An 18,542-nucleotide genomic window follows, 5' to 3' on the forward strand; every position below is an offset into this window, starting at 1 on the left:
ACGGACCATAAAAATTTAGAACATCTAAGTCAAGCTCGGCGCCTAAACGCCCGCCAGGCCTTATTCTTTTCCAGGTTTGATTTCGAGCTTCGCTACCGCCCTGCTGATAAGAACCTCTAAGCGGATGTGTTATCCTGGTCATTTGAACCCAAAGATATCCTCAAAGAGCCAGCTCACATCATTAACCCAGCCTGTATCTCCTTGTCTGCTACCCATCCAGTTCCCACAGGAAAAACCATGGTGCCCAGATAACTCCGAGAAAGGGTTCTCTGTTGGGCACATGATTCCAGAGTTGCCGGTCACCCAGGACAAGCGCGAATTGGGGCACTGCTCCAGCGGTTCTTCTGGTGGCCTACTTTGGTCTCCGATGTGAAGGCATATGTCGAATCCTGTAATGTTTGCACACACCAAAAACCCCCGGTCAGGTGATCATGGGAACTCTTACAGCCGCTTCCAGCACCTGAAGAACCGTGGACCCATTTATCAATGGACTTCATTGTGGATCTGCCTCCTTCTAAGGGTAATACCGTGATATGGGTTACCATAGACCGTTTTTCGAAAATGGCTCATTTTGTGCCCCTTCCGGGACTAACATCTGCACCCGAGTTAGCACGATTGTTTTTTCATCACATTTTTAGACTGCATGGTTTACCAGTAGATATTGTCTCTGATCGAGGTCCTCAATTCATCGCCAGGTATTGGTGTTCTCTTTGCCGAAAATTCAGTATTAACATCAGCCTTACGACCCCTATCACCCCCAAGCCAACTGGCAAGCTGAACGGATGAACCGCTCCTTGAAGGCATTCTTGCGTGCATATATTAATGACCAAGACAACTGGCCAGACCTCTTATCCTGGGCAGAGTTCTCCCACAACTCTCACATCGCCATAGCTACTGGAATATCTCCATTCTCAATAGTCTATGGAAAACAACCTCTACCACCGTTACCCATACCTCTCTCCGTGCCGCCCCCGCAGCACAGGCTACTGCGGATACCCTAAAACAGTATGGGAACAGACTAATCTCCGCCTATGTCAGACCGCTTCCCGGGCCAAGAAGACTGCTGACAGTTGATGCCGCGCAGCTCCTGAATTCCTTGTTGGCCAGAAAGTCTGGTTAAGTACCAAGTATATTAGACTCCGAATTTCTTCACAAAAATTCGTTCCGAGGTTTATTGGACCATTCTTGATTACCCGACACATTGGACCCGTGACATACCAGCTCCGGCTGCCTCCTTCTTTGGGGATACATAACACTTTCCATGTATCGTTGCTCAAGCCAGTAGTGCTGTCCTGGCCTTCCTGGAGGGTTCCCGAGCCACCTCCATTGGTGGCAGAAATTGATACAACTTATAAAGTCCCTGATGTTCTAGATGTCTGCTGTAGAGGCTGCTGATGGGAGTACCTCCTCTCTTGGGAGGGTTACAGACCCGAAGAAAATTCTTGGGAGCCTGCACGGAATATCTTGGATAAGACCCTCCTCTTAAACTTCCATCGTGCCCATCTGGGAAACCCTGACTTCCAGGAGGGGGGGCGGGGATACTGTTACGCTCGCTGCCCGTGGCAGCCCCGCTTTGCGGCCCTCTCATCTTTCCAAGCAACCTCCAGGCTCCAGCTTCCCATCGCTTGCGGCAGTGGGCCGCCGGCTCTGACCTCTGGCTCCTGCCAACGCCACCGGCCCTGCTCCACTTCCCGGGACTTCCAGCCAGGAGGCCTCCATCCGTCAGGCCTCTCTGCGAGGTTCGCGGAGAGACGCCGCCAGCAGCGCGCACATCAGTAAAACCTTTAAAGGGCCCGCTGCGGGATCCTGATGTCAGATCCTTCAGCGTATATAACCTCAAGCCCTGCACCGAAGCTTTGCCTTTGCAACAGATCTCCTTGGTTCCCTGTTGGTGCTGAGTACTTCCTGCGTCCGTGCTTCCTCGTTCCTGAGTATCTTCCAGTTCCCGTGTCTTCTTTTGTCTCGTCTGTACTTCGACTGATCTCCCGGTGCCGACTTCTGCTATGTCCGACCATTGCCTGCCTACTCCAAACCTGACTTCTGCTATGTCTGACCACGCCTGCCTTCTTCGTGCCTTGACCAGTGCTATGCCTGACCACACCTGCCTTCTCCGTGCCTTGGCCATTGCTACTTCTGACTACGCTTGCCTTCTCAGTGCCCTGACCATTGCTACGAATGACTACGCTATAGAATGCTTTGTGTCCAGAGTTCTACATTGCTTGCTTCACCGATTTGATATGTTATTTCAACATGAATGTCGGTATAAAAAAGTTCAAAATAAATAAATAAATTTGCCACCAGTTCTCATTCGAGTTTGACAGTGATGCCTCTGTCCCTATCTTCTGGACTCGGACTCCAAAGGCTCCGGCCTTTCTCTGCTCAAGCACCTTCAGTCAAGCCTTGTTCCTTGGTGCTTGGGTTTCTGTACTGGGACCAGTCCAGGATAATACTACGCCACCTGCTGACTCTGAGCTGAACTATCCACCCTTGTTGTTTTATCTCGAGGCCCGCCTAAGTCCTGCTGGCCCCCGGCACCCAAAGGCTCAACCTGGTGGGCTGGTATAGGTGAAGCTCCAGTGGCCTCTACCTTCAGCTCACTCCAACTGCTGACAGTGGGGACCTGTAGGTCCTTGCCTGCGGGTTGCGTTAACCTCAGCTCAGCCCAAGAATCCACCTCCACCGCAACACAAGTGTTTTGGACACGCTGATTCCCTTATTGCATCAGGGGTTATGGACGCGCATTTGCATGGGTTAACCTGTGTGCTACACTGAACGCACGGTATTGCATCAACCTATTTATTTCATCGGCCCCCTAGAGTATTAGCATAGCATTAGTTTACTGCAGCGGCAGTTTAAAAAAAAATCTTACTCTGTACGTTAAAATTCAGCATCAGCCTAGTATTTTGGGTCCCAGCAGCCTGATTTAAAAGTCTTCCAGGTGCACACGTTGCCTGTATATAAATATATATATAAATATGAGCTCCAGGAAGGGGCTCACTTTCACTTAATGCATTAAGAATGCACTTAGAAAATCTCAACGGGAGAACGAAGCCAGCATCCCCGGCTCTAAGCGAGATGTTCACAAATCCCTTTGGAGTTAGAGATCCTTCCGTTGCTGGTGCATGCATGTATAATATACAGACTAGACCTTCTTCAGTTCTCAATGTGATTCTACCCCATCTTTTGATTTGGTCTTTTGTTTTTGTCTTGCATCCTTTGTGCATGTATCATACAACGAAGTTCTGGGTTCTGGTTTAAACAGTCCCTTTCAGTAGCGCGTTTGAAAACTGGTAAGGGCCAAACCACTCCCCCTCCAAAAAAAAAAAAGTGCCAAGTCTCCTAGGACGCTGGCATCTACCGGCGCGCGGCAGAGTTTGGTAGCCCGCCTTGGGGTGCGCGTGCGCAGGGTTGTGCACTCCTCCCCGCCCCCCCCCATCAGAGCGCGAGCGGCTGCTGTGGTTGTAGCGGTGCCTGGCCGGTTCCCATCCCCAGCGCGCCTCTGCCGGACGCTCGCAGGGCAGCGGAGCAGCTGCCTCCTCCAGGCATGGCACAGGGCTCTCCTTCACTATGGCAGCAGCAATGCGACACCACATCCTCGACTTCACGCTCCGGGGCACAGGTACAAAAATACACTTACCTATTTATTACCCTCCTCCCACCCGGGCAAGGGATTGCAAACGTGGGGAAGCTGGGCCTTGCTGTGTTCTGTCCCTCCTTGCAGAAAAGACGGCGACAGCGCTTTGCTGGAAGCGGCTCGTGCAGGCCCAGGGGCGGGGGGAGGGGAAGAGGCGGGAGCTGCCAGCGGTTTGCGTACACCCTGAGGAGCGTTCCCTCCCCGAGAATAATCGCTCAGCGAGGGAGAGAGCGCCGGCGCCGCCGCCGCACGTGGGTCTTCAGGGGTAAGGGAGAGCATTATTAATTGCATGGGTTGATGCGCGTTCACCTTCTCTTTCATCCTCTGCCTCATGCGCACCCTCCCCTTCCCCCGGCTCTTCAGCTCCCGAATTTTCGGAGATTCGGAGACGGGCGAGGCGCTCCCGGCGGCAGGGATGCTCTCTGCCGGGTCTGGATTCTTCCGCTCGTGCCCCAGCGGTTGCAGAAAACACCACCACTACTTTTGCCGTTTTAGTTTTCCGTTTGGGGGGGGGCTTTAAAGCGTATTCGTTATCCGGCTTTCCTGGATGCGCATCCACTAAAATGCTGAGGAAGTGCTCGGGTGTGATTTTAGACTGGGCACTTTGAGTACAGTCTGTTATCTTGTCTCTCGTCTGTGATAACATGATCGAAAACCTTGGCGAATAAAGCCAAATACTGAAAAGAAAGATTCTGGTATCTTTCACAGATTGCTGCCATTTAGGACTTGGTCTGCGCTTCATTACGAAATACTCTTATTAAAAATAAAGACTTTTATTCGCGTTAGCTCAATATTTACATTCAATACGGTTCTCTCTTAAGGCAATGCTGCTTTCCCACGAATTTGGGAGCCTCAAAGTTCATGCACTTCTTTCAGCTCCACCCAATCTCCTGTCACGTGTCACTAGCAAAAAAAACTCACGGTAATGTGGAAGCAATATAGTGCCAGATGTACTAGAGGGATTTTCCCATTAAAAAATGCTTAGCACATCTGGCCCTAGTTTCTTCATTTCTGCTCATTACATAATTATCCTGGATGTGACTCATGAAATTCCCACATAAGTCTCATTTTGTGAGACTTAGTAGCTCGTAGGGTGGAAACTGGCAATATATTTATTGGGTAGTTTGTATATGGCATGCACAAAATTCTTATTGGATGGGGATGGCTGTTGCCATCCTTGCAAGTCAAAAGTCATGGCATCTTGTTCAGAAATCTAAGGAGGTAGAGCTAGTTATCATAGTGGCCTGGATTATAGATTTGGCTGCCGATTTAAATAAGCAGTTCTGGGTGAAAATATTTAGATTTAGTTAATAGTTTTATCTTTTTTTTTTTTTTCCTTTTTTGGGGGGAGGGGAGGCATGGGTGTCTGTGTATTTATGTATACATCAATCTGTATAATAAAAATAAAATATGGGAGCTTCTTTAGACTGCTTCTGATCTCTTATGGATATAACACCATAGTAAATGATAGCAGATGGTAGACAAAAATGGGCCATCCAGTCTGCCAACAGGTCGATACAGTACAGTGCGCACTGTTAACCCGCGTTTTCGACGCACTAGCTTTACCCCTTATTCAGTAAGGGGTAATAGCGCGTTGGAAACGCGCGTCCAATCCCCCCCCCCCGAAACTAATAGCGCCCGCAACATGCAAATGCATGTTATTCCCACGCGTGAAGCTTGCTGGGCAGACTGGCTGGGCCGTTTGGTCGTCTTCTGCCGTCATTTCTATGTTTCTATGTTTCTATGATTTACTAAGTAAAATGTGCAGCCAAGCCGCACATTTTACTTTCAGAAATTAGCGCCTACCCAAAGGTAGGCATTAATTTCTGCCGGCACCAGGAAAGTGTACAGAAAAGCAGTAAAAACTGTTTTCTGTACACCCTCCGACCTAATATCATGGCGATATTAAGTCGGAGGTCCCAAAGTAAAAAATAATTAAATAAAAAAAAAATTAAAAATCAGCCCACGGCTCTTGAGTTGAAAACCGGACGCTCAATTTTGCCGGTGTCTGGTTTCTGAATCCATGGCTGTCAGCTGGCTTGAGAACCGATGCCGGCAAAATTGAGCGTCGGCTGTCAAACTTGCTGACAGCCGCCGCTCCTGTCAAAAAAGAGGCGCTAGGGACGCGCTAGTGTCCCTAGCGCCTCTTTTTACCGTGGGCCCTCATTTAAATACTGAATCGCGCGCACAGGAGAGCGGGTGCTCTCCCGCAAATTTTACTGTATCGGCCTGCAAGTAAGGTGTTTAGGGTTGTAACTGCTGTTCTGTGCAGATTAACTCTGTGCCTCCTGTTTAGGATTTAAGGTAAATAGCCTTTTTGCTGTGCTACCCTCAGAATCCCATCCTAGCATCACACTTATAGAAACATGGCAGAAAAAAATCCTGTGACCTATGATGCCCATCTACAGCAGCGGAGCAGTATGTGTAACTCTACCATGAATTTGGGGAGGGAGATTTTTAAGAATGAGGATGTGTGGGAGTAAGAATAGATGTACACCTTTTATTCTAAACAAAATCCAGCATGGCCTCAGAGAGGAGCTATGGCTGGAATCATGAGGTGGCATGGGATAGAAAAGTAGGGCGAATACGTGGATCTCTTCTTTCTGATCCTGTGTCTGTAGCTGCCAGAGGCACGATAGACTCTTGTGAAAACAGATTTCCATGCAGGTGTGGACTCCGTTGTCATCTACTGTAGCGTCAGTGAGGGGGAATTTCTCAGGTGAGCCTGGATGGAGAGATGTCGCAGGAGTTTTAGGTGTCTCTGGCTTTGTAGGACGCACCATCCCTTTGCAGCCAGCACTGAGCTTTCCTGTGGGTCCTAGCACTGCAGATGTGCCTGGTGATGTGGTACAAGTGCCGCCGACAGGAGGACGACAAGGGAGTGTTTACAACATGCTTAGGAGCCGATGCAATATTTGTGCACAGAAAACGGGCACTCAACACTGAGTTTTTCCTAACGCATGCCCAGCCATCTCTCCTGGGTGGGTGATGAAATATTTAAATTAGAAGTTGCGCAAAAAAGGAAGAGCCAGGGAAAATTTGTGCATCCGTAGTGCCTCCTCCGCATCGGGCGCCCAGGAGAGGTGGCTGTCAAGCGGGTTGGAATAACAGACGCTCAGTCTACGAGCGTCCATTTTCTCCTACTACCAGCATAGACACTCACAAGATACATGGCCTGGGCCATGTATCTTGTATGTGTCTATTGGGCATCCAGAATTTTTTTTTTTTCAACTTTTTTTTTTTTAAACAAAATCTACTTTATTTGGTTCCTCCTTAGTATATCACTATGTTACTATTAAGAGGAATCACAGGATTTTTCTTTTTTTTCTTTTTTTCAGTGCACCCTTGAGCATGGCATATCTTTATGCCAGCCACAGGCCGGCATAAAATTTGCTGCATTGCACTGGGCACATTGGCTGCAGAGAAAAATGTTTGCATCGTGGGGATTAGCTAATAGCCTCATCTACATGGAATTTTCATGTGATGAGCGCTATTAGCTACGCAGGATTTGGACGCACTAATCTCCATATTGCATCGGCGGTTATTAATGTGCATTAAACCGTGCACTAGCTACTGCACATGGTATTGCATTGGCCCCTTAATGCAGGACAACAACCTGCTGCAGAGAGGGATATTGATTATGCGGGGGGGGGGGGGGCTGTGATTTCACCAAGCAAGAATGAGGGGATCTCTTTCTTCAGTGCATCCACGTGTTGTGGGTTGTTTTGTTTTGGGTTTTTTTGCCTCATGTTTGAGTAGGCTAGTTGTCCCTTTCTTGCTCTGTCAGAAGGTTGTAGGCAACTGCCTGATGTCACCCCTCCCTTATATTTGGATCTAAAATCACAAGGGAGGGCAAATGTGTGTCCTCCCATCTGGTAGTTGTGGATGGGGTAGTCCCAAGAGGAAGGACTGGTCTAGCAGGACTCCAAGAAAGGAAGTTAAGAACATAAGAAATTGCCATACCGGGTCAGATCAAGGGTCCATCACGCCCAGCATCCTTTCTCCAACAGTGGCCAATCCAGGCCATAAGAACCTGGCAAGTACCCAAACACCAAATAGATCCCATGCTACTGATGCCAGTAATAGCAGTGGCTATTCCCTAAGTCAACTTGATTAATATCAGTTAATGGACTTCTCTTCCAAGAACTTATCCAAACCTGTACACTAACCACATCAAGGTCCCTAATGATCAGCTACTGTGGTTTCCATGGGCTTATTTTGTCATTTTAGAGTTGTCTGCATTATTTCACTTTTGAAATTAGGTAACTTACTGTATTTAGTCCTAACCATTATTTTATCAGTACATAGTTTTATGTTCTGTTACTTTTTACTATTTAATGTTTGTATTCTTTGATTTACGTTGTACTGTGTTTTTGTGTTTGTTTATTTGATGTACACTACTTTGTTTATTTTAGAGGGGCAGTCTAGTAAACTGTGAAACTAGTAGAGGGAACCTTGTTAGTCCAGAGAAAAAGGGGATAGATGTTGACTAGCTTTTATCTCTGTGGAAAAACAAGTGACTTGTGGATCTTCAAAAAAAAAAAAAAAGTGCGCTCTCTTTCCAGATCATTAATGAATAACTTAAACCAGTGTTTTCAAACCCTCTTCTGGAGGCATAGCTATCCAGTCGGTTTTTCAGAACTGCCACAATGAATCTGCATATGAGAGATTTGCATATACTGGATCTCCACTATATGCAAATCTTATTCATGTACATTATGGACATCCTGAAAACCTGACTGGCGAGGTGCTCCTAACCAGTTAGGAGAGGGTTGGCAAACACTGAGTTAAACAGCACTGGTCCCAGGATGGGTCACGGGGCAGTCTACTATTTACCTTTATCTAGTCCTGCTTTGTTTCCTATCCTTAAACCAGTTACTTATCTACAGAAGAACATTGCCTCCTATCCCATAACATTTTAATTTCCTGAGCCTCGTGAACACTTTTGCAAGTGTTTTTCTGAAAATCCAGATATATCAACTGGCTTGCCCTTTTCCACATGTTTATTTATACCTTCAAAGAACTCGAATAGATTTTAGTAAGGCACAATTTCCTTTTCTACATCCATGCTGCTTCCTCCACTGTGTTTATTCATATGCCCACTAAATCTGTTTATAATCATTTCTATTATTTTATGTAACAGACATCTAGCTCACTGATTTCTACTGTCCATGGTTACTCCTGAAACCCTTTTTAAAAAAATGGTTTATATTGACCACTCTCCAGAATTTGGGTACAGTGGCAGATTTAAAGATTGGCTGTAGACTACCAATAGGTTTGCAGTTCCTGTTTAAGTTCTTTTGGAACACTGAGGTGAATACCATCCAATCTCTGTGATTTGCTACTAATATGCAACTATTTAGCTGGTCATTTTGCACTATCACATGGGCATCGCACTGCAATTCTGGAAGGCTGCATGCATTGGTTGGGCGTACATAGTGGGTGCATTTCTTCCCAGACGAATGCATACCCCCACCCCCAGGAAGCTCGCTCTCCCCTCTTCCATGACCCACCTCAATCAGTGTTCTCTCTTTCTTCAGTCACCATTCCATTGCACTCCTCTCTCCCCCCCATACTCCTGCACTCTCCTTTTCCAGTTCACCGTTCTCCTCCTACCCTTTCACTTCTCTGGCTCCCCATAGTTTGTCATTGCTCCACCCATGCTTGCTTCGGTGCTCTGTTCTCCTGAGGACAATTCCTCCTGGGGCCCCATGAAATAGGGAAATATTGCTAGATGGCATCATTCTGAGTTGGATAGCTTTGCTAGCAGGAGGTCTGTGCAGTCCCTGCCAGTGAAGGCACTTATGGAATGGTATTCCAGAGGGATGAGTTGAGAGGTCTTTGGTGGCCTCGGGGGGGGGGGGGGGGGAGTGTCAGTGTTCTGGAGAGGGAGCAATAGGCAGGGGGTTGTTGTGCAGAGGGCTGGGCTCCTTCAGTTGTTCTATGAGTTGGAGGGAGGGCGAGACATTTTTGAGTGGGTTGGTGTGGGTGGTAAGCATGACTTTTACAGGTGAGTCTGGAAGGCTTTAACTTGTTAGCACTGGGGAAGTTTACGGCAGTCCCAGTAAATAGTTAACACCTTGTCAGAGGCAAGGCTTTATTGGGTCCATGGTAAGTAGTGGATAGAGATTAGTACACCACATAATGTGCACCCTCATTTAAGGGTTGGGTATGTGCAGGTTTAAACATGTTCACATGAACATGTTTGGGGGATTGTCTTAATAGGCATGTTAAGGCCTTATTGCAGAGCATGCTGTTTTTAGTGCATTCAAAACAGTCTTAATGTGCACAACAAACTTTTACATAGGCCCCAATGCGTAGGAATTTGGATTTGAAAGGGAGAGCAATTCAAATCTAAAACCCAAACATGAAATCAAAAGTGAGTTGCATTTAGGTATAGTCAAGTAGTTCCCGTATTTGTTTATTTATAACATTTATATGTCTCATCTTTTTGTATTCTGACTGGTTTATAGAAAAAACATTCATAAATCAAAATTTTAATAATATTAATAAAGACAAGTACATAATCTCAGCCCACCAACTTACTCATTAATATGGGAACAAGCTACAGATGACAGAGGCTCTAATGATCCAAAACTAAAAGGTTACAGCAAATGGCTTCCTAAAAATAAATGTTTTGATAGCCCTCTTAAATGTTGTAAAACGTTGCTATTTGTGGAGCGAATCAGGCAGTTCGTTCTAAAATATACAACCAGCTGCTGCAAACAGCCTATCTCTTGACTCTGTTAACCTTTCAGATTTAGTTGTCGATGCATTCAATATAAGTAACACCCCTAGGTCTATAAGTCTCCAACATTGTACTAATACCACTGCAATGCTTTACTATTTTAAGCTTTATGGATTTGGGTTGGAACTTTAAATCTTACTCTTCATTCAACTGGAAGTCAGTAGAGTACAGACAACATGGGGGAAATATCGTAACAATTGTAGCCTGTAAAAGTTCTGGATCTCTTGCAAGACTCTTAAAGTAGAGTTAGGTAATCTCAGATTACAATAGTCAAGACATGTAATGACCAAGTCTTGTAATGCTCTTTGAGAGTCCTTGTGATCAAGATATGGTTTAATCATTCTCAACATATGGAGCTTAAAGAATGAATTAGTAATGTTTTTCACTTGAGTCTTAAATGAAGGCTCTATATCAAATAAAATTCTCAAGTTATGAACTTCAGTACAAAATGAAAAACTGCAAGGAAAATTGGAAATGGAATGTCTGCTAATTCTAATACTTTGTTTTGCCAGCTTTTAATTGCCTTGAGATAAATAGGCAATTCTAAAGTAGTAGTACTATCAGACAATACAGGAAACAAAGAACTAGATATCCTCTGCATATAGCCTATAATATAAACCTAGATCCAAAATAAGCTTACAAATTGGGCTCAGGTAAACAATGTAGCTGAGAGGGATGAACCTTGGGATACCCCTTTTGTTAGTTGGAAAGTTGAAGTGTCAGATGAAGCTGATTTATTGAGCAGCACTAGAATATACTGTATGCCCACATCAAAGCTGCATTGAAAGGTATCTCTTGAGATCATTGACTTCCATGTTGTATTTTGGAATGATGTCTTTATAAGTGCTAAGAGCAAGGTTATATTCGGATACAATCTGTATATACATGTTGGCCATCTATGTTTCAAACGACGTAAACTTGCTTTAAAAACCTTAATCTCTTGTCAGAACCAAGAAGGAATATTCCCTCTGCTCACTATTACAACTCTTAAAGCGGCCAGGACAGCTACTGCATGTTGTAAAGATTTGTGCCACCAACTTATTGCATCTTTAGCATTCATAGATGCAATTGAGGCAGTCTGAGGTAACCAGCTGGAGTGAAGGTGATCATAGTTTTGATATTGTATAACATTATCCTCATCGTTAGATGGAGCTGTTAGTTCATTCAGTTGCAACTTAAGTAATGGCTGCTCCAAGAAACCCCAGTACATACAATAGTAGGATGAAATCAGTTTTTCCACTGACGAAGACCATGGACCAACTATTCCCATACCAAAGCATGTATGACTGCCAAAAAACAATTACAGGAAGGGCTCAAAGGAACCTTCTCAATGTGAAGATTATAAAATCTCTTAGACCAATGATATTTTTAGTTCTAATTCGATCTTCATTAAAGACTCAATTACTGGGGAATAATTGGCAGCTATAGTGCCTAAGGGCCAATAAAATATAGACAAACAAGATCTCGATGGGTGGAGCGATTTGCTAACTTAACATGAGACCAAGAAATTCACTTCTTAATGACCAATAGTCCACCGCTCTAATTTGCTGGAGCCTGGACAAATTAAAATGGAATAGTTAGAAGAGCAAAACTGTGACAAAAGAGCTTGATCAGTGTTCAGAATCCAGGTTTCCATTATGCAAAGGACATCTGGTTGATTGTCTACCAGTAGATCATAGTAAACATCAATTCTGCTCCTGATTGATTAGCATTAATTAAATAAATCAGACTAGAGGAAGCAGAAGTTGAATGCTTACTCGGTGGAATTGTTAATAAACTTGATCTTGGCTGCCAAACCTTATGTCCGTTTTGATATACATTAGCATAACATTCCTGACCTAAAATCTCAGGGATATCCCTAATGGATTGAAAGTTAACATAACATATTATGAAACAATGAGATTATAATGAAAATGATACAACTATTCAAAGCAGAACTAAAACTAATAAAACAAAGAGCAGTGTGATAAAACAACCAAACTATCGGGCCGATACAGTACAGTGCGCTGCAACGGAGCACACTGTTAACCCTTGATTGGACGCGCGTTTTCAACGCGCTAGCATTACCCCTTATTCAGTAAAGGGTCGAAAACGCGTGTCCAACCCCCCCCCCGAACCTAATAGCGCTTGCAACATGCAAATGCATGTTGATGGCCCGATTAGGTATTCCTGCGCGATTCAGTAAGTAAAATGTGCAGCCACGCCGTACATTTTACTTTAAGAAATTAGTGCCTACCCAAAGATAGACACTAATTTCTCCATCACCAGGAAAGTGCACAGAAAAGCAGTAAAAACTGATTTTCTGTGCACCCTCCGACTTAATATCATGGCGATATTAAGTCGGAGGTCCCGAAGGGTAAAAAAAAAGAGAAAAAAATTCGAAGTAGGCTCGCGGGTTGAAAACCGGACTCTCAATTTTGCCGGCGTCCGGTTTCTGAACCCGTGGTTGTCCGTGGGCTGGAGAACCGACGCCAGCAAAATTGAGCGTTGGCTGTCAAACCTGCTGACAGCCGCCGCTCCTGTCCCTAAAGAGGCGCTAGGGACGCGCTAGTGTCCCATGCTCAACTGCACACAAAAGAGCTGCTTACAGTCTGAAAGTCTTGAGGTAATAAAATGAGTAGAAAAAGGAGCTAAATTATAGTTCACATTTCCTTTACCCATGCAATAAAAAATGAGTTAACTCCCAATGCTGTAAGCTAATGCTATGCTAATGTATTGGAGTTAAAAAAAAAAAAAAAAAAAAAAAAAAAAAAAGAAAACCCCACACTAACCAGAAAATGTGCACAAAAAGGCATGCTTAGTGCACATAATGATTTATGCTCATAAACCATGATTTCTGTGCACAAATTGTGTGTTCTGTTCATAAACCACACTTTGCACATAAATCATATTTTCAGTAAGTAAATAAATATTAAGTGCAGGACTCCCACAGCACAACCTCTTCATGGACTAACAGACACTAGCCCCAGAAACTTTACTCTGTCTAACCAGGAGTTCAATTTCGAGCACCTCTTTGCTTCATTTGGGGGGGAGTGGCTAAGGCTAATGGATTGCTTAACATGGAATTTGCATGAAGCAGTGCTGTGGGCATACTTGTTAGTGCCAAGTTGAGCGCACACTTTTTTTGTTCACAAAAACTCCTTAAGTCAGGAGTAAAGTTTGTGCACAAAGGGGTAGATTTTTCTGAGGTACGTGCAGGTGTACATGTGTGCGTGCTATCAGGCGTGCACATATATACGCCCGATTTTATAACATGCATGCGCAGGCACATGCATGTTATAAAATCACGGCTTGGCGCGAGCAAGGGGGTGCACAAATGTGTACTTTGCGCGTGCCGAGCCGCGCTGCCTTCTCCTGTTCCCTACTCCCCCCCCGCCCTTCCCCCCCTACCTTTTTTCTAACCGCGGCCGCACTTTACTGTATTGACCTGTAAATGATTGACCCTTGTGACTAGATGTCAATCTTTATAGAAGTGAGACTGAGAAAGTGAGAGTGAAATGTATCATATTCACTAAGCTCATATTCTCACTGAGGTGAAACTGAGAAGTAACCTTGTAAATAACTAATAAATAATGAAAAAATTCTCTGTGAAGGTTAACACCTTTTTCTGATGATTAATTCCTTAGCCCGGATAAACAGAGAATCAAAATTGACTTCTATTGGTATTGGTGATCTGGTATAATAATATATTAAACCAGTGGTTCTCATCCTTGTTTCTGTTGGGACACACCTGAAAGTTCTCACATGCGTGATACACTTGAAAACATGATGGTTCAAGGCTAAATGTAAATGTACCCTTTGCATCCACAGGAACCTCACCCCCACCCCTCAGCATTGGGAAAGCAGAACTAGAACATTCCCCATACAACTCACTGTACAAAAAATAAATATTCTGGCGTTATCTCGATAACAGCAACACAAACTCTCTCTACTACCAGGTGCAATAGCCCTACTTATAAAAAAGACAGCAGTTCACCACCAAGGCGTGTCCTATTGAGAAAACATAACAAATAAGGTGAGGTATTTTACTAGCCTACATTCTAGTTAAGTACCTCACCTTGGTCACACACACAAAATTGACCTTCAAGTACAGAAAGACCATAAGTTACAAATATGGAGACAGAAATTGGAATGGAAACCCAAAAAAGCCACTCTGCATGCAGTACAAAACTGGAGAAATGGAAACAGAAATATAGCACCTAACATATCAGGATCTGCAACAGGGGTGGATTGTAGGAAAACATCAGCTCGGGGGATTTTTTTTCAAAACTGGCCCATGGGGTATCTGACCTCCTCAAGCACGTTCTGCAATATGTGTGTCAGCTCCCTAAAACATGCTAAGTCAGCTCTGGAATCTGGCAGAATTAAGCCTAAATATCTTGAAAATAAATTTCAAATTTTTCCTAAATAACTAAGAAATAAAGCGTGCACTAGACTAGCAATGAGTAAACAAAGTTGTAGACCCCATTCCATTCATTCAAATTGGTTCACATACACGAATATCCTGGTCTGGCCACCTCTTGAACTACTGAAAGTAATGAGACAACTACACTGCCAGCCAGTGTCAGAGCTCAGTCACACAAACAGATTTATAGATTGCAGAAACTGAAACATACAAGCTCTCTTTCTCAGACAGTTTCTCACAGGTAAACCCACAAACTGAGAGAGAGTGTGTCAGAGAGACACCCACATACACACTCTCCCTCTGACACAAAGTATATGTATAGTTTCCCGTCGATAGCAGGGCTGAATTAGCCATGCTGTCATGGGATCTGTCATTCAGGCCCAGGAGGCGGAGCTTGTCAAAGCAGAGAACAGAGCTTTGCTCTCTGCGGCTGCGCGTGTGTTCCCGCGCAGGAAAGTAACAGTATCTCCTCAGTCTGTTTTTTCCGCGAGCGGGATCGCACGCGGAGCTGATCTCTCCTCAGTTAAAAAAAAACAAACAAAAAAAAAACCAGATTAAAATGTCAAAACCGGGGTTTAAACCCTGTCCGTGTGGAAAAAGAATGTCGGTCACTGACGGACATGATCAATGTTATAAATGTCTCGGACCACACCACAATCCAGCAAATTGTGAGTATTGCTCAAAAATGTCACCTAGAGCATTAAAACAAAGAGCCTATAGGCTTCAAGAACCTTTTGCCTCATGGGATCCGTCGGAGGCTCACTCATCGCCGGGCCCGTTAACTTCTTCGGCTCCAACGAAAAAGAAAACTTTCTCGTCGGATCCTAAATCCTCCATTTTAGGAGGTAATGGAAAGCCAAAAAGACGAAGGCCAATGGATTCTGAGAAATCCTCAGTGCCTAAAGAGCCGCAACATGCCTCATCGGAGAAGGAGACCTCGGCGCAGAAGACTTCTGCACCTATGGCGCCAAATGCGCATGCACCGGCGCCGAAGACAGAGTCTGCGCACAACTTAGTGCTTCCGGCGCGCATGGCGCAGAAAAGACCACTGCGCCGACCAGATATGCGCACGGCGCCGGAAACACCTATGCGCATGGCGCCGACTATAAGAAAACTTATGCGCACGGCGCCGAAAAACCCTGTGCGCTCGGGATCAAAGAGATGCGCATAAAACTACAACCGCGCACAGATATTCAACCGCGCATGAGTCTACAGTCGCGCATACACGCATACCTGCGCATACCTCTACATCTGCGCGTAAATATACATACGCGCATAAATCTAAACCAGCGCATAGATCAAGATCTGCGCGTAGAAACCAAAATTACTCGCCTCAAAAGTTAGAGAGAGTTGAAGCAAAAACGATACCCTTCACACAGCTCTTCTTCCGAGGCTGAAGTCACAGATACTGAATCTTCATCTGAGGACTATCATAAGTACTCACATCACTCCCATTCTAAAAGATTAAAAAAGAAGAGTGCTACATGGGAGATGAGTCCTTCGACTTCTAAATCATCTCATAAAGTTCCATCTACTACCGGCTCATTAAGAGAACTGGTACAAATTCCTTCCTCTACTACTTCTTCAGATTCGGAAGTTTTAAAACATACTCCAATCACTATGACACAGAGAGATAGGGAAGTTCCTGCAACTTCGCCTACAACAACTATCTCACATCAACAAGACAATCGTATGGTAATGCCCTCATACAAGAGAAGCATTTTTTCAATTGTCGCAGTCTCTAGCAGGCTTTTATGAGATGCTTCAATCATTTAAAATAACTAATACTTCTCAGGACAATGCTACAAAACATAAAGCACAGTCTAATGAAGAGCAGTCGGCAGAACCACCGACATCTCCCAGGATAAACCAACCAACCTCGCCTACTCATATACAGGATACATCTTTTGATTCTCCTTCATTACAAACATCCCCATCATCATCGGTGGGATGTCTGTCAGATACGCAGGACCAACTACAGGAGCCATATTCCCCTCCTTGAAGACCTTACATACCCAAAATTTATAGAAAAAATGGGTACCATTCTACACCTAGAGGTCCAAAAAGAAACAGACCCTAGAGCGGAAACCCTTGGACTTCTAAAGATATTTGATACTCAGGTGGAACCAACATCTCTTCCACCACAAGAAATCCTGCATTCCAACTTACAAAAATCCTGGGAGAAACGCCTTATACAACGATAGCTGTTTCCAGGAAAACAGACATGAAATTTCGTATGAAGAAAGCATCACTGTACACTCTACCACAATTGCCTCACGCATCCATCGTAGTAGAGTCGGCAATGCAAAGGTTCAGGAAAACAAAGTTGCACATTACTTTCCCACCAGGGAAAGACAGCAAATATTTGGATGAATTTGGTAGGAAAATATTCCATAACTCGATGTTAACCGCAAGAATTATGCAACATCAGTTCTACATGGTACAATATTTATATGAGTGTATGCAAGCTATGAAAGGTATACCTTTCTCAGTAGCTGAACAAATACCTCAGCCTCTTCATGACATGGAAGAATGTTCTCGACACCTCTTGAGGTCAATCTATGAGGCACATGAAACATCATCCAGAGCATCTGCAGCAGCTGTTGCAGCCCGCAGACTAGCATGGTTACGTTCAAGTTCCATACGGGATGACTTGCACGAGAAACTAACAAACCTCCCATGCACAGGAGATAACCTGTTCGGAGAAAAATTCCAGGAAGCAGGAAGTAAATTAAAGGACGTAGCTCTAGCAGTACAATCGCTAGCATCGCATCCTATTTATTCGACTACACGTCGTTATGTGGGGTCTACCTGTAGACAATCATATGCCAGAAGACCCTATAGATCTTATCAATCTTTTCGTACGCAGCCATACCCTACCTACCAACGTCCTGCTCCACAAAACAATACCTCAAATCAACGAAGAGGTAAACCACGTAACCAGAGGCAACAGGCACAACAGCCGACTACTGCAGTAAAACCAACGTCATCTTTTTAGTTACTCAGCCGCCACCACAACATCAAGCTCCTCCAGGCAGAATTCGTGCTTGCCTGAATGTCTGGGAAAGAATAACATCAGATCAATGGGTTCTGGAGATAGTACGTCAAGGCTACCAACTCCAATTTGTAACAAAACCCATCTTGCCTCATCTTTCCACACTCAAGATCTACAATTCCCATCCACAACTGGGGGAGGAAATTGCTTTACTTCGCAAGCAACAAGCAATTCGACAAATCCACCCACACCCCAATTTAGCAGCATTTTATTCCCCGTACTTCCTCATACCCAAGAAGTCTGGAGGCCTTCGCCCCATACTAGACCTAAGGGAGTTGAACAAATTTCTCACCAAGGAGAAATTCAAAATGGTATCATTGAAGTCAATTCTTCCTCTCATTCAAACCAATGATCGGATGTGCTCCATCGATCTGAAGGATGCTTACACGCACATTCCGATCCATCCATCCTCGTGGCGTTACCTGTGCTTTCGCTACAGACATCAACACTACCAATACAAAGTTCTTCCCTTTGGACTATCGGCTGCACCCAGAGTTTTCACCAAATGCATGATAGTGGTGGTGGCTCATCTTAGGAAACAAGGTATAACCATCTTTCCATATCTGGACGACTGGCTCATAATCGCTTCAACTCCGAACATCCTACAGGATCACCTCAATCGGGTGATACATTGCTTACAAGAACTAGGGTTGGTGATAAATTTTCAGAAATCACATCTACAACCAACACAGCAGTTACA

The 18,542-nt window shown here is 44.5% G+C and overlaps 1 protein-coding gene across 1 annotated transcript in view; it reads left to right on the forward strand.

Moving 5' to 3' along the window:
• The first annotated feature begins 3,387 nt into the window (after window positions 1-3,387).
• SMS (spermine synthase) overlaps window positions 3,388-18,542 on the forward strand; it is a 147,992-nt gene continuing 132,837 nt past the window's right edge. The window contains exon 1 of the mRNA XM_029603399.1: window positions 3,388-3,619. Within this exon, the coding sequence (XP_029459259.1) occupies window positions 3,568-3,619 (52 nt within the window). The 5' untranslated portion in view covers window positions 3,388-3,567. The remainder of the gene's footprint in view (window positions 3,620-18,542) is intronic.

Source organism: Rhinatrema bivittatum, chromosome 5 (assembly GCF_901001135.1).
Source record: "Rhinatrema bivittatum chromosome 5, aRhiBiv1.1, whole genome shotgun sequence".
Taxonomy (NCBI): Eukaryota; Metazoa; Chordata; class Amphibia; order Gymnophiona; family Rhinatrematidae; genus Rhinatrema; species Rhinatrema bivittatum.